The following is a 17,706-nucleotide window of genomic DNA, read 5'->3' as shown; positions in this document are numbered from 1 at the left end:
ATTTTTTTCTCTCCTTTTCTTTGAACATCACCAACTTATAGCCAACAGGTGTGAATGAGTCACAATAGGAAGGTTTCTCATTCTTTGAGTACTATGCATATTTTGGTTTTGTTCTAGATCATAAAATACACATAAAATAATATAAAATACATTTGGCAAGCTTGTAATACTTCTAACGAATTCAGGTTTAAGTAAGTTGTAGGCAAGTGACTACTACCCAGGATCCACAGTTTAAAAAAGTCCTTGAAATCCCACTGTGGAGGTTCACAATCAAGTAACAGTCCTCTGAGAAGAAACGAAGGGATTGTCATATTTAAAAACATTTTCTTGTATTCCATGATGCTCTGATTTTAAAATAATGTTTAAAAGTGAAAATTTGAACCTGTGTCTATCAAACAGGCACCCGTGTAAAGCTTGGCAAACATGCGGAGACCCGGGAGACATTTCCAGCAATTTGGAGATTTGAGGGAAGCAGGCTGGGCTGGTGGGGACCAGCGCCACCTACCTGGTCCCTATCCGCATCACTGCCCCAGTGGAGAGCACGGAGACTGGCCATCAGGATGTGGGAAATTGGTTTTCCCTCTGTTTGCCTTTTAGTTTGATTGGAAGCAGGTGCTGATAGTAAGCTAGGAGAGAGCCCTACCTAACCAGGTACAACCCTTAGGTCGTGGTTTGGTTTAGCAATGACCAGTGGTTCCCATCTCTGGCTGTGCAGGAGAATTACCTGTGGAACTCTGATAAACACGTAGGCCAGGATCACGCCCACAACCAATTAAATCAGGTGCTGGAGGTGGGGCTGAAGAGGGGTGGGAGTTGTGGTTTAAGGCTTCCCAGGCAATGATTTTTTCCCTTAGAACACTGAGTAGGGTCAGTACCTTGGATGCTGGCAGCCAAGGTAATCGCAGGACTCAGGTCCTTTTCAGGGGGCAGCAGGACACCCTGGAAAGAGCCAGCACCCTGCAGGGGGGCCAGCAGCAAATCCTGTCTAGATGCGGATTCACTAGCAGTTGGTAGAATTTTAGTGAGCTAGGAAGTTGAGTAAGGTAGGTTATTTTAGGAAGTTAAAATTCTAAATATGTTGAAATCCTAAATAGAAAGAAATACAGAATTAATATACTGAAAAATACTCTGGTTGCTTTAAGTAGTGCCCCAAAGTGAATTTTTTTATGAAGTCCCATCTGGGATTCCAGGACTGCAGGTATAAACACCTATTAGAAGAGCGCCGCCTAGTGCCAGACACTTCATATTACATCCCCATGAAGCGCTTTAGAATAATGTTATAGAAGTATAGAACTTTGGAGCTGGGGGGCTTTGGAGGTTTTCAGGATAAACCCTATATCTCTCAGATGATGGAGTTGAGGTCTGGAGAGATTAATTAGCATAACATCATCAACAAGAACTGGCTGACCATCAGCTGTGTGTGCTAATATGTAATCTCATTTCATGCTGACAACATGGAATCCAGGTTGGATGCATCTTCCATTTTACAAATGTGTAAACTGAGGCCCAGGAAGCTACGTATCTTGCACTTTTTTAGAATTAGGAAATGGTGAAGGCAACACGAAAGCCAGCTTCTCCCTGGGTCCAAGTCCTGTGAGTTTTCCTTGATGCTGCTCTGTCCTGAAAGCAGAAATCAGCAGAACCATTGATGTACCTTTTCTCGTGCCCTGGGAGCTCATCTGTCTTCTCGAAGCTAAGTATGCGCCATCTTTTAAGGTATGGCTCTGTTGTCCTTGTCCGTGAAACCTTCTCTACTTACTCAGGCTCATACCAACCCCACCCTTCTCTGAATTTGGGTGTTTTATGAGCTCTATCCCACCCCGCTTGGGCTTAATTGCTCTCTCCAAGCTTCATACCTCTTGCCTCTGTCACAAAGGCTTATACAGGAAAGCCATTCAGGAGGCGATGCCCCATGTGTATGCCTCCTGTGTGTCCCCTCCCTAGGTTAGGGGAGGAGCTGCTTCCCCTAGGGTCCCTGTGAAGGGAGCTCTGGTTACTGACTCATGATGCCACCCCAGGTCCCTGTGGGAAAAGCAGGATTAGATTGAGTCCATGAGGTGAGCAGGACGGTCCAGTCACTGCTGAGACTGTGGAGTCCATTTCTGGTTCATTTCATCTCTGGCTCTGAGGTGCCTTGGGAAGGCTTTGTGCTTCCACTGGTATTTCATTGGATGTAAGTCCTGGAGATCATTATAGAACAGATGATTAAAATGACTGTTTTTCTTTTCATGGAGAAATTAGGAGTCTGCCAAATTTTTTAGAAGCTCAAAACCTGCTAATCTATTAAACCTTTCTTCATTCCTTTGGTTCCTCCTTACCTAAAAAAATGGGAGAATGTGGAATGAGAGAGATTGAGCATAGGTGTAATTGAGGCCACAAAGGTCCAGCAGTAATAAGGCTACTCCTGTATTGGTGGCTCATGAAGGCTTAGTTTCAAACCTTTAGTGTGGAAATCTGGAATGTAAACTTTGATGCTGGTGGAAAGGTGAAGGAATGGGGTAGAAACTTATCCGTCCTATGTGTGGCATTAGATGGGAGATGAGGATGCAGAGAGCTTGGCTACATAATGTCCTGGTGGGATGGTCCATCAGGAAGAACCACACAAAAGGTCCTGTTGTAAGGGCCCTGGGTGGAGGATCCTCCGTCCTCTGAGAGCTACTGTTTAGGCTTGCAAATGTTAAGAGAGGCCCTTAAGCCTGATTTACTTTAAAATTTATCTTAGGGACCTTTTTCACGGGTAGAGAGAGGTTAGTAATTATTCCAAGAATGGTTTTGAAAATTTGCATTGCAAATACTGCTGAATGTCAGCAGGGGACTCAAAACTTTGACACCTTGTTGGAGCTCCTTGTGCTGATTAAATTCTTGTCTCCAGTCTAGAATTGGCAGCTTATTCTCCTTAATTTTCATGCAGTAGTCACTGTTAAAAGACTATTTCTTTGACAGTTGCCCTTGGGTAAAACTAGGCCTGGGCTTGTTATTTAGGGCGGACAGTTGAGTGGAAGAGAATATTAATAAGGCAGACTCCAAGGTCTCCACTTACTTCCAAGAATGTCAACTTCATCAATCACTTTTCAATATTTACTGCGGGCTTTGGTGCATAATGGAAATTGGTGATTGGCAAATCCATTTCAGAGTTAAGAAGAGTAACTTTTAATGGTCTGATTAAAATAAGTTGAAATCCGTTTTTAAGATGAATTAGCTCTTCCCAGGAGATAAGGTTTTAGTGATAGTCATGGTTTTTTCCCTCTCGGGAGATAACTTTGATTCAAGAACTCGCACCCCAGATTGTCAGAGCCCCTGCTGTGTTCTGCTTTAAGAAAGTAGTGTCGATGATCTTGTGCTTCCATGGCCTCCAGGGGGTAGTGAATGTATCCAGCAACACAGCAAAATCCCTCTTCACTCCCAATGGGCAAGTCACAGGTCACCGTCCTCCAAAACAAAAAACAAAAAAGCAAAACCAAAAAAACCCCCAACCCGCCCCCCCCAAAAAAAACCCCAAACCCAAACCGACCCTAGTGACCACTGATAATGGTTGGTAGCAAAAAATTGCCCTTGTGGGTAAGGTAATTTTTCTTTAATTTTTCATACATCCAGTCTAGTTTTTCTGTACTTTTGGTTGAAATAAGTAGGCATTATTTGCAGTCACATTTTCAAATGGTAAAAATCTCTGATCTAATGGAATGGCTGTAGAATAGGCTTTCCTTCCTATTGCTTTTGTCAAAAGAAAACCAAGTCAAGAGTGGGAAAGTGCAGTTGAATAAGTCTAGAGATCTAATGTCCAGGCATGATGACTATAGTTAACAAAACTGTATTGAATTAGCGAAATTTGCTAAGAGAGTAGACATCACGCACACAAACTGTGACTCTGTGAGGAGCTGATATGTTAATTAGCTTGACTAAATAGTCATTTCACTGTGTATGTGTGTATCACATCATCATGACGTATACCTTAAATATACACAGTTTTTATTTAAAAAATATTTTTAAAAGTTCAGGAAGAGAGAATGATAAAATAAATGGTACATGATATAAACAATTAATGGATCTGGGTAAAATGTATATGGGTAAACAAGAGTTCCTTGCACTATTTCTGCAACTTTTTTGTAATTTTGAAATTGTATCAAAATTATCTATATCTATATATATCTATATCTATGGTGGGGAGGTGATGTACAAAGGTAAATTGAAATACTCAGACTTCAGTGGGAGAAATCTTTTGTTTCATGGTGGAACTCTAAGGTCAGATATGCAAGTGGATGCTTAGTTTGCAAGTGAAAGCCTTGTCCAGGACATAAAAAAAGGGCTAGTTTATAGTCAAATGTATGATATGCCTATAGTTATTTCAGTGCTTTTTAAAAAACCCAACAATATTGCATTAAAAACACTTCCGCCTAAACTGTGTAATTCCCTTAAGAAGGTAATGCAGCTCTGGAATCTCCGAGCCCATTTACAGAGTACATGTGACCTGTAATTTCACTGTAATATCTAGTGAAAGGAAAGAATGGATGAGGGGTTTATTAAAAGACTACTCAGGGCAGTAGTGTTTAAGAGCTCTTTGTTTAAAAAGTCAGATGACTCTGCCAGGAAGGAATTACCTTTCAACTTCTTCCATGGCATTTTTGGCATCTTTGGCCAAAGGAAAGGACATGAACAAGCAGGCAAATAACCTAAATGGGATTGTTTTCTTGGGGTGGTTGTCTCTGATGAGTAAGAACTTCTTTTTTAAAAAAATTACATCTAGCTCTGGTTTGTAGAATGAATATATATTTTATATGTAAGAACTTCTCTTTAAAAGCAAGGCACATGTAACTAAATCAAGATTGACAGTCTTAGGAAGCCCTTAATGGAAGCAGAAGGTTCAGAGACACAGGAGCCCAGATGGCGTGGATAGGGAGCTGAAAGGTGGGTGGGAGGCTGGGGATGGGAGGGAGCTGGGAGGTCTTCCAGCTTCAGCTGATACGGTTAGTGTTTTAGAAAATTCAGTGGTGACATCTTTCATGGATTAGAAAAAGAGTGGGAATCAGGCTGGGTCAGCAGTTGCTATAATCCGAGAGAGACAGTGGAAGCTGGACCTGAGGCAGTGATGGAGGGAAGAAAAGGTGAATTCGAGGCCTGTTTCAGAGGAAAATGGATGGAATTAGATGACTCACTGGAGGCGAAGGATAAGGGAAGGAAAGGAGTTTGGAATAATAGATTCCAAACTTCTGTGGCTGAAATCTATAGGAAAAGTTTTCATATTTATATAAAATAGAACACAAATAGAAACAGCCCTTACCTAAAATGGAATGCACTCTGTTTTCTATTCTGTTTTGTTGCTTGAAAAAATAAATTGCCGGTCTGGACTCACTAAATTGATTTCCTAACCCATTTGTGGTGTTTGCAAATGCAGTGTGCAGTGAGCTCCAGTGTGTAGCCTGGGTGATTGGATGCTTTTAACAGGCCCCATTGGGACTCACTGCAGTAGGCAGGGTGAGGAGTGTCAAGTGTTAATGGGGAAGCAGTTAAAACCCACCAGTCCTGCTTCTAGCAAAGCATCTGGGAATTATCTGTGGCGTATGTTATTGTTCCTTTTAGAAGATCCTTGGACTAAAAGACTTCCAGCTTCAAAAAAGAAAGGAAAATAAAAAGGAGGGAGGAAGGGAGAAGAGGAGAAAGGAAGAAGAGAAAAAGGATTGAAAAACCATGTGGTTAGACTGTTGAGGCAAAGTTCTGAGCAGACCCAGACACAGGACTTCACTCCAGGCCACCTTCCATGTTGCTGCTAGAGTTCTTATTCTAAAAGCAGAGAGGGAGGAGTTCTGCCTGAGAGGGCATAAGCACAATGGAACTATCTCTCCTATTAAATGCGACTGTAAACCTGGGAAAAAAATACGTAAAGCAACTATTTGAGGACTTTGAAGAGTAAACGGTAGTGGACAGATTGGGGAAGAAGACTAGAATTTGAAGATAGCATTGTGATGGTGCTTTTAACATTTTTCTTCTAGTATTTCCTGGTCTGGACTCAAATCAGCCACAAACCCAAAAGTGGCCATCAATGTATTTAGAGAGAGTTCCAGAAGAGGCCTTCTACTTCTGGCTTGAGTAGGAGGAAAAGGGACTCCAAACACTCAAGAGTGCAAAAGTCCCCCGGTGTTTCTTAGTCTTTTCTCTGTTATCTTGAACCCCTGCCCCCAGGTAATACCATGGTAAGAACAGCTGTGATAATAATGTGAGAACAGCAGGGGCCTGCAGGCACCTAAAACTCTGAGGGAAGGAGGCATAAACTTTTGCTTTGATTGAGAGGAGTTGTAGTCACAAGAGGGTTGGGGTGAATTCCATTTGTATTTTTCCCTCTCTGTTTTCCCACTGCTTGGCCCCAGATGTGAACACAGTCACAAAAAGTCAGTGGCAGAGCAGGATAAATAATGGCACAACTCTCTGGTTGAAAGACTAAGAAAGGGAGCCCCAGGGAATCTAAAAGTAAGTATCAGGGAGATAATGGAAAAAGAGGAGCTCAGGAAAGTGACCTGCACAGTTTTTGATGAGCCCCTGGGCTCACCACAAATTACACACATGAATCTGATGCTAATCCGTATACCAAAGACTTTGAGAACTGAACAACAAGGTAGACGACTGCCCAGGTTCCAGACTAGCCACTGGGTTGTAGACATGCAGGGCCAATCCAAATGGCACAGCAAAGGACTTTGAAAATTGAACTGGTATTGGAACCACAGCCCATAAAAGGCAGGTCAGAACTTGTGGCTTGAAGGGAACAGGTTAAATTGCCTGCTTAAACAAAAATGTCAACATTTTCTCTAATATTTAAACAAAATCCAGAGTCTTATAATTTTCAAAATGTCCAGGATATAAGCCAAAATTAGTTGACATACAATAAACTAGGAAAATTTCAACTTGCATAGGAAAAGACAAATCAGCAGACCCCAGTGTCAGGGTGACATTGACTGAATTTGTCAACTGCTTTAAAGCAGCTATGATAAAAAAAGGAAGTAAGGATGAACACTATTGAAGTGAATGGAAAGATAGAAAGTCTCAGAAAAGAAACAGAAGATATAAAGGAGAGCCAAATGAAAAATTTAGAAATGAAAAATACATTAATCAAAATAAAAATCTTACTAGATGGGCTCAGTAGCAGAATGGAAATGATAGACCTAAATTCAGATGTACCAATAATTATATTAAATGTAACTGGCCTGATCACAATGATTAAAAGACAGAGATTATCAGAATGGATACAAAAAACAAGACCCAACTAAATGCTGCCTATAAGAAACCCACCTTAATTATAATGCTATAGTTAGTTTAAAAGCAAAAGGATACAGAAATAAATATCATACAAACACTAATCAAAAGAAGGCCATATTAACATTAGAGAAAGTAGAGGCCAAAGTAAAGAAAATAGCAAGGGATAAAGAAGGACATTATAATGATAAAAGAGTTGATTCATCCAGAAATGGAAAACCTATAGAGCTTCAAAATACATGAAGCAAAAACTGAGAGAATTGAAATAAGAAATGGAAAATCCTCTGTTGTAGTTGAAGACTTCAGCATTCCTTTTTTTAGTAATCAATAGAACTGGTAGACTGAAAATCAGCAAAGCTATAGTGGAACTAAACAGCACCATCAACCAACTAGTTCTAATTGACATTTTTAGAGTACTCTACCCAACTATAGCAGAATACATATTCTTTTCAAGTACATATAAAACATTCACCAAGATAGGTAATATCCTGGGTCATAAAAATAACAAATTTAAAAGAATTGAAATCATATGACATATTTCCTGGCCATAATGGAGTTAAACTATAAATCAATTACAGAAGGGTAACAGGAATGTCTCCAAATTCTTGGAAATTAAACAACATGCTTTTAAATAATCCATATGTTGAAGAGGAATTCTCAAATGGAAATTAGAAAATATTTTGAACTAAATTAAAATGAAAAACAAATAAAAATCTGTGGGATGCAGTTGAAGCAATGCATGGAGAGAAATTTATAGTATTACACGTTTCTATTAGAAAAAAAGAAAATAATCCATAATATAAACACCTGCCTTAAGAAACTAGAATAAAAAAGGGAAAACAAACTCAATCAAGTAGAAGGAAAGAAATGATAAAGATAAGGGTAAAATCTAATGAAATTTAAAACAGAGAAATAACAGAGTCGATATTAGTGAAACAAAAGCTCATTCTTTGAAAAGGAAGATAATAAGCAACCATGACAAAGAAAAAGAAGAGACACTAATTGCCAACACCTGTAATGATAGAGGGGCTATCATGACAGACTCCACAGACATTAAATGAGTAATAAAAGAATACTATGAACAACTCTAGGTATATAAAATTGATACTTAGATGAAATGGGCAAGTTCCTTAAAAACCACAGACTACCAAAATTCACCCAAGATGAAATAGATAACCTGACTAGCCTTATTACTATAAATGTTATTAACTTTGACTATTAAAGAAATTTGATTTGTAGTTAACAACCTTCTGAAAAAGGAATCTCCAGGCTCAGATGGTTTCCTGGTAATTCTGCCAAACATTTAAACACAAAATAAAACCAATTTTACGTAATCTTTTCCAGAAAACATCAGAGGAGGGAATGCTTCCCAACTCATTTTATAGGACCAGCATTACCATGATATAAAACAAGACACAGACAGGATACTACAGACCAATATGTCTCATGGACAAAGATGCTAAAATCCTCAGCAAAATATCAACAAATCAAATTCAGCAATCTATAAAAAGAATAATGCACCATGGCCAAGAGGGAATGCAAGGCTGGTTCAGTATTTGAAATTCACTTTGTGTAACTCACCACATTATCAGTCTGAAGAAAAACCACTTGATAATATCAATTGATATAGAAAAAGCATTTGACAAAATTCAGCATACATGTATGATTAAAAAAAATTTCTTAACAAACTAGACATTGGGGGGGATCGTCTTCACCTTGATAAAGGGCAATGTGCAAAAACCTATAACTAACATCATAGTTAATGGTGAAAGACTTACATGCTTTCCCCCTAATACTGAGAAAAGGCAAAGTGGTCCACTCCTACCACCCCTATTGAAATACTTAACCAGTGCAATAAGGCAAAGAGGAGTAAAGGGTGGGTGGAGGGGGGGAATATAGGTTGGGAAGGAAGAAATAAAATTGTTCTAGGTCACAGACAACATTATTGGCTATGTAGAAAACCTCAGAGAATCTACAAAAACATAATCCCCCAAACCCCTAGAATTAATAAGTTTAACAAAGTTATAGAATATAAAGTCAAAACAAAAAAATTATTTTTATTTCTATATACTAATAATAAATAGTTGGGAATGGAGAAGTTTTAAAAATATTTCCAGTAGCTCCAAAAATATGAAATACTTATAAATTTAGCAAAAAGCCATATACAGAATCTTTAGTTAAAAACTACAAAACACTCATGAAAATAGAGAAGATCTAAATGATGACATAATAGGATCATGGGTTACAAGACTGAATGTAGTAAAGATGTCATTCTCCCAAAATTTATCTGTAGATTTAATGCATTTCTCATAATACTTCCTGAAAGATTTTTTGCAGATTTAGACAAACTGCTTCTAAAATTTACATGAAAAGGCCAAAAGACAAGAATAGCCAAAACAATTTTTAAAAGGAAGAATGAAATTGTAGGAGTCATACTACCTGATTTTAAGACTTCTTATGAAGCTACAATAATCAAGATACTGTGGTGTTGGCAAAAAGATAGATGCATAGATCAGTGGAACAGAATAGAGAATCCAGAAATAGACCCATGCAAACATAGCCAATGGATTTTTGGCAAATTTGCAAAAGCAAATAAAGATAGGATAGTCTCTTCAAACAACGGTATTAGATCCATTGGACATCTATGTGAAAAAAAAAAAGAATATCAATTTAAACCTCATAATTTATACAAAAAATATCTCAAAATGGAGCATATATCTAAATATAAAAAGTAAAACAAAAAATTTTTAGAAAAAAATAATTGTGACTGAGTTGGGCAGAGGGCTCTCCCCCACTGTGTGTCTTGGAGAGTCTTTCATTGCGTGCTTCTGTCCAGTAGATAATTGATGTGACTTCAGTGATGTACTTGATATGACTAACGTTTATTGAGCACCTACTCTGAGTCAGGCATTGCTCTAACTCAATCCCTACAACACCCGTGAAAAATAGGTACTACAGTCTTACTATCTTATTTTTGAGGTGAGGGAACTGAAGCACAGAAAATTAATAAAAATGCCTTGAGTAAATTCCATGAGCAGCATAACAACAAAGGCCCTGGTCTCTTTTTAGACCTGTGCTATTTTTACCCACCACTGTGTTCTGACATTCTGATCCTCCTCATCCTTCTTAGAAATGGAAATCACTAATTTTCGTGGTTCCTGTGACCTAGGCCATCTACTTTTCTTTTCTTTTCTTTCCTGGGTGAGTTTTATTCACAGGCCCTCATTTACATTGGTGGTATTTTGCTGTGGAAGCTTAGTGAGACATTAACCCACTTAAATCTATTTAGTGCCATCTTGTGTCTGCAGTGGGTTTTGCAGGATGGAGTGCTTTAGCTTTAGGGCTAGGGTGCAAAAGATCTAGCCTGAAAGCTTTTGATTGTCACAATATTCTGACAAATCAGTATGATCAGAAAGTTGAATTCCATTAGACATGGACTTTCTGGTGACTTTCTTCCTCCAAAGTGGGCAGTTAATAGAACCTTGAAGGGAAACATCATAGAGCGAAAACTTATAGAATTTCTTACTTTGACTCCCTTTTTGTAGTGGTGCCCTGGCTTGCTGGGCTTTCTGCAGTACCAGAGGCCCTGAGCAGTTAGGGAGGAGACATTCATTCCTGGCTTTTCAGCCTTGGGGAGAGGGTCTTCCCAAGGAATGTACCTTCCAGAGGCTGAACAGTCTACATTGACTCCCCTGTGCCATTAAGCTGATTTAGAAGATGCTAAATCTGCCTTGGATTTGCTTCCTCAACAGTGGAACTTGAATGGGAAAAGGACTGTGGTACAAAGTCCTCTTCCCTAGAGATTTGCCAGTTTGTTTTGGAAGGGAGAGGAGGAAAGAAGAAGGGAAAGGAAAAAATGGGCAGAATGTGCTGAATTCTCAGAACTCTTTCATGAAGTGGGGGCTGTATCTTTCTGAAGGAGGGAGGGGTATGCCAAGAGGGATGGGCTAGTAAAAAAATTCTAAAAACCAAGAAAAGCACCTAACACTTTATATTATACAGTCTTATTTGGTTCCTTTTTGTATATTTGTTTACTTTCCAATTATAAAATTAATAGATGCTCATAATGAAAATCAGGGAAAAGTAGAAAAAAAAATACATCCAAAGAACATATATCCGATCATAGTGCTTAATATATCATGAGTTTTCCTTTCCTTCTATGCTTGAGATTTTAGTGTTTTATTGAATTACATAATCATTATAAGTTTCTACTTTTTAATTATTTTATCAGAAACAGTTCATAGGTTAGGACATAGCTTTGATAAATTGCTGTGTATGCTGAGTTCTAGATCTGATCTATATTTAGATTTTAGTTGATATTTTGATGTTATAGATGACACTCCAGTGAGTGTCTTTGCTTCATCCTTTTTTTCCCCCTTTAACTTAGGGTTATTTCCTTAGGATAGATTCCTGAAATCACGCTGGCTTGGGAAGAGCTTAGAGAGGACTTCCAGGCTCTGAGTACAGACATGGAGGAGCCCGCCTGCCCCAGCTGGAGGTGGACTCCGCCACTTGGTAGTGATGGGATTTGGGGGCACATTCCTTTACTTTTCAGAGCTTCAGTTTTTTCCTCTGTCAGATGGGAGTTATAATACCTGCCTCACAGCAGGGCTGTTGTATTAATAACACGTACAAAGTCCCACCCTCAGACCTTGGGACATGGTAGACACTAAATGGTAACTATTTTTAAAACAATTATAGCACTAAATAGCCTTATTATAGGACTTGTACCAACTTGCCCCACCACCAGGAATGTATGAAGTTACTTGTTTAACCACTCCAGCAATTGATAACCTAATGATTTCTTTAAAAAATATCTTTCATGATTTAAGTGAAAATTCTACCTCATTATTGTTTTAATTTGCATTTTTATTATAGTAAGAATGAACAACTTTGTTACTGTAAACGAGCTTGTCATCTCTCTTATGAAATGCTTTTACTTTTTTTCTATTGGCATTTAGTATTTTCTTATCAACTTGTATGAATTGTTTATACAATAAATCATTTAAGCCTTTATCATATTTGCTGTCATATCATTTGTCTAGTATTATATTTTTATATCAAACTTTGATTTTCTTTGTATGTTACATACTTATTTCTCATTAAGATGAGAAAGTGGTTACAATTGTGATCTCTTCATTATAAATTCTGTAGATGAGTTTTTTTATTGGGTCTATAATATTTCTTGCAAATAATGACAGTATTATGTATTCATTTCTAAACATCATACCTTTAATTATTTTTCATGTCTTGTTAAATTTCCTTGAAACTCTGTAGCATGGTATTAAATAATCATGGGATTAATGGGCATCATTTTAAAATTATTTCTGATTTTAATAGGAGTATCTCCAGTGTTTCACCACTAAATAGAATATGAAACTGTTATTTTCAAAAAGGTACAGTTTATTGTGTCAAGGATATGCTCAATTAATTGTTTAAAATTTTGAGTTTTTACTTCCAAAATATAGCAGAGGGAGGAACACTCCCAAACTCATTCTACAAGGTCACCATCACCCTGATCCCCAAACCAGACAAAGATGTCACAAAAAAATGAAACTACAGACCAATATGACTGATTAACATAGATGCAAAAATCATCAACAAAATACTAGCAAATAGAATCCAACAGCACATTAAAAGGATCATACACCATGATCAAGTGGGCTTTATCCCAGGAATGCAAGGATTCTTCAGTATACACAAATCAATCAATGTGATAAACCATATTAACAAACTGAAGGAGAAGAACCATATGATCATCTCAATAGATGCAGAAAAAGCTTTTGACAAAATTCAACACCCATTTATGATAAAAACTCTCCAGAAAGTAGGCATAGAGGGAACTTACCCCAACATAGTAAAGGCCATATATGACAAACCCACAGCCAACATCATTTTCAATGGTGAAAAACTGAAACCATTTCCACTAAGATCAGGAACAAGACAAGGTTGCCCAATCTCACCACTATTATTCAACATAGTTTTGGAAGTTGTAGCCACAGTAATCAGAGAAGAAAAAGAAATAAAAGGAATCCAAATCAGAAAAGAAGAAGTAAAACTGTCACTGTTTGCAGATGACATGATACTATAAGTAGAGAATCCCAAAGATGCTACCAGAAAACTACTAGAGCTAATCAATGAATCTGGTAAAGTAGCAGGAAATAAAATTAATGCACAGAAATCTCTTGCATTCCTATACACTAATGATGGAAAATCTGAAAGAGAAATTAAGGAAACACTCCCATTTACCATTGCAACAAAAAGAATAAAATACTTAGGAATAAACCTACCTAAGGAGACAAAAGACCTGTATGCAGAAAACTATTAGACACTGATGAAAGAAATTAAAGATGATACCAACAGATGGAGAGATATACCATGTTCCTGGATTGGAAGAATCAACATTGTGAAAATGACTCTACTACCCAAAGCAATCTACAGATTCAATGCAATCCCTATCAAACTACCAATGGCATTTTCCACAGAACTAGAACAAAAAATTTCACAAATAGTATGGAAACGCAAAAGAACCCAAACAGCCAAAGCAATCTTGAGAAAGAAAAACAGAGCTGGAGGTATCAGGCTCCCTGACTTCAGACTATACTACAAAGCTACAGTAATCAAGACAGTATGGTACTGGCACAAAAACAGAAATATAGATCAATGGAACAGGATAGAAAGCCCAGAGATAAACCCACACACATATGGTCACCTTATCTTTGATAAAGGATGCAAGAATATACAGTGGAGAAAAGACAGCCTCTTCAATAAGTGGTGCTGGGAAAACTGGACAGCTACATGTAAAGAATGAAATTAGAAAACTCCCTAACACCATACACAAAAATAAACTCAAAATAGATTAAAGACCTAAATGTAAGGCCAGACACTATAAAAGTCTTAGAGGAAAACATAGGCAGAATACTCTATGACATAAGTCACAGCAAGATCCTTTTTGACCCACCTCCTAGAGAAATGGAAGTAAGAACAAAAATAAACAAATGGGACCTATTGAAACTTAAAAGCTTTGCACAGCAAAGGAAACCATAAACAAGACGAAAAGACAGCCCTCTGAATGGGAGAAAATATTTGCAAATGAAGCAACTGACAAAGGATTAATCTCCAAAATATACAGGCAGCTCATACAGCTCAATATCAAAAAAGCAACCCAATCCAAAAATGGGCAGAAGATCTAAACAGACAATTCTCCAAAGAAGATATGCAGATTGCCAACAGACAAATGAAAGGATGCTCAACATCACTAATCATTAGAGAAATGCAAATCAAAACTGTAATGAGGTATCACCTCTCACCAGTCAGAATGGCCATCATCAAAAAATCTACAAACAATACGTGCTGGAGAGGGTGTGGAGAAAAGGGAACCCTCTTGCACTGTTGGTGGGAATGTAAATTGATACAGCCGCTATGGAGAACAGTATGGAGGTTCCTTAAAAATAGAACTACCATACGACCTAGCAATCCCACTGCTGGGCATATACCCTGAGAAAACCATAATTCAAAAAGATGCATGTACCCTAATGTTCATTGCAGCACTATTTACAATAGCCAGGCCATGGAAGCAACCTAAATGTCCATCGAAACATGAATGGATAAAGAAGATGTGGCACATATATACAATGGAATATTACTCAGCCATAAAAAGAAACGAAATTGAGTTATTTGTAGTGAGGTGGATGGACCTAGAGACTGTCATACAGAGTGAAGTAAGTCAGAAAGAGAAAAACAAATACCGTATGCTAACACATATATATGGAATCTAAAAAAAAAAAAAGGTTCTGAAGAACCTAAGGGCAGGACAGGAATAAAGATGCAGTCATATCGAGAATGGACTTGAGGCCATGGGGAGGGGGAAGGGTAAGCTGGGACAAAGTGAGAGAGTGGCATGGACATATATACACTACCAAATGTAAAATAGATAGCTAGTGGGAAGCAGCCACATAGCACAGGGAGGTTGGCTCTGTGCTTTGTGTCCACCTAGAGGGGTGGGATAGGGAGGGTGGGAGGGAGACGCAAGAGAGAGGAGATACGGGGATATATGTTTATGTATAGCTGATTCACTTTGTTATACAGTAGAAACTAACACACCATTGTAAAGCAATTATACTCCAATAAAGATGTTAAAAAATAAATTAAATAAATACAAAAAAATTTTTGAGTTTTTACATATTTAGGAGCATACTTTTTCTCAGAATGATTATGTGGTTTTGTCATTTGATCTTTTGTTGGATAGTATAATAATGAGTTTTCTAACATAACACATATATTTGTATGCTTGGAATTAGTGTACACTCACTATTTTGTGCTTTGCTCTTTTCAATCATCACCATTTTATCTGGACTGTTCCTACAACCTATGTATAAAGTTGTGTGTATGTGTGTGTGTAAAGCATAAAAGAAAGAATGTAAGAAAACATATCAACATGTTAAGAATAATTCTTTAAATTATGAGATTATGATTATTTTCACTTTACACCTCTTGTTGTCAGTTTTCTAAAATAAGATATCCTAATATTACCAGAAAAAAAAGTGTTACCTAAAAATGCCAATGCCATGCCAATTAATTATGGCTGCAGTAAGATTTAGGAGGTCAGACCTGATTCAAGGAAGCCTATTTACTTAGAGTATGTAACTTCTGTTTATTCATATTCTAGAATCCAAATTATTTTGATACCAAGGGAACTGAAAAAATAGAGTTAATATTTGTTTTTTAAAAAAGTAATAACGTGGCTTGTTTTTTTTGTTTTGTTTTGTTTTGGGTTTTTTTGGTGAATAATGACAATCTGTGGTGACTATATTTTTCTTAACTAAGAATTTAGGACTTGATATCAACAATTTTTTTTATGATTTCTTTTTAAAAAAATTTTTTTTATTGCAGTAAAAGTCACATAATATAAAACATACTATTTTAACCATATTTAAATGTACTCAGTGGCACTAAGTACATTCACATTGTTGTTCAACTCTCACCATCATCCATCTCCAGAATTTTTCACCTTCCTAAGCTGAAACTCTGTCCCCATTAAACACTAATCTCCCCATTCCCCCTCCCCACCCCCACCCTCTTTTTTCATGATTTCTGACATTTTAAAACCTGAAAGTCTTTAAAAGGATTACAAATAATATTTAAATACATATTTATCCCTTATCATAAGGGTTCATATTGTATTGGCTCAAAATGGTTCCATAGCGTCTGGGACCTGCCTGACCATAGACTGGGGCACCAGACAAGTTGTCTTTAGGAACTTCACGCACCCTCTCGGCCCCAGCGGGAGGCCACGACCCAGACACCATCTCATGGATATCTCTGCCTCGTCTGGGACTACATACAGATATAGAAACGTAAAAACATGCATTTATACATCAAGGCACAGAGAAACAACAATCACTGGATTTGGTGCCTTAATTGCATCTTCCAGACTCCAAGATAACCCTTATTTCTTCTGGAGTGATCAACACTTTCTGCAACGAGATTGCGCTAATTTCAGAGCTCAGGGATTCTCTGCAGATTTGGTTCTTAACATACAGTGTACTTAAAGTGTGAAAATCTCACTTGACATTATGATCATTGGAGATTATATTTACATATAAACCATAACGTCTCCTTGCTTCTTTTTGTCTTCTCTTCTGTAGCTTTGGGCCAGATTATGTTGTATGTGGATGGGATGAATGGAGTAATAAACCACAATGAAACCATTCAGTGGCTGTACACGCTCATTGGGTCAAAGGTAAGAGAAGGTTATGATTGAACATTTTATTCAGTTTGCATATTATATGCCTATCTTTTTACCCTGTTACCCTCTCTGAGATGGTTTTGCAGAAAGAAGTCCTATTCAGCTTTGTTCCTGCCCTGTCACAGTACAAATAAGGACTACTGTTTTATAGATTAAAAAAAAAAAAAAAAACTCACTCAAATTGCAAAGAGCTTATGAATTTTTAATGTATTTTTATTTTTTCCTTTTAAGCGTTAATCAAATGCTTTTGGCACCTCTGGTTTTTAGTGTTTAATTAAAACATTATGCCATGGATAGAGTATTAATATTACCTGCTGTATTTCATGTTTAATACTTTCAGTTACTTAAGTACATACTTATAAGTTATACATATGTATATGCATATTCCTATATATAGATGAATGAATTTGAGATTGCCTTTCAACTCTGCCATCAATTATAAAAGTGACCAACATTTATTAACAATTTATCTAGGCACCAGGCACCATAGTAGGTGCTTTTCAAGCATTATTGCCTTTAATCCACATAAGACCACTCTAAGGTAAATAATGCTATCTCCATTTTGTAGTTGAGGAAATAGTGCTTGGTTATGAGAACCTATCTAATTTCCCCCCCGGATCTTGGCCCACGTCTGGCTGGCCGTGCCTTGGCTGTGAGTGCCCACACTCTGGGGGTGCTGCCTTAAGGAGGAAGATCCACCCTGGTACCCAAGGGGCGCT

At 37.5% G+C, this 17,706-nt stretch overlaps 1 protein-coding gene across 12 annotated transcripts in view; it reads left to right on the top strand.

The window, feature by feature from the left end:
- Window positions 1-17,706, top strand: part of FHOD3 (formin homology 2 domain containing 3) — a 491,067-nt gene that overhangs the window by 263,567 nt on the left and 209,794 nt on the right. For all 12 annotated transcript variants that reach the window (XM_082354165.1, XM_082354171.1, XM_082354169.1 and 9 more), the window contains one exon: window positions 16,887-16,981. In XM_082354165.1, the coding sequence (XP_082210291.1) occupies window positions 16,887-16,981 (95 nt within the window). The remainder of the gene's footprint in view (window positions 1-16,886; window positions 16,982-17,706) is intronic.

This window comes from Balaenoptera borealis (assembly GCF_965194805.1).
Source record: "Balaenoptera borealis genome assembly, chromosome: 14".
NCBI lineage: Eukaryota > Metazoa > Chordata > Mammalia > Artiodactyla > Balaenopteridae > Balaenoptera > Balaenoptera borealis.
This window is presented reverse-complemented; position numbering and strand designations above follow the sequence as displayed.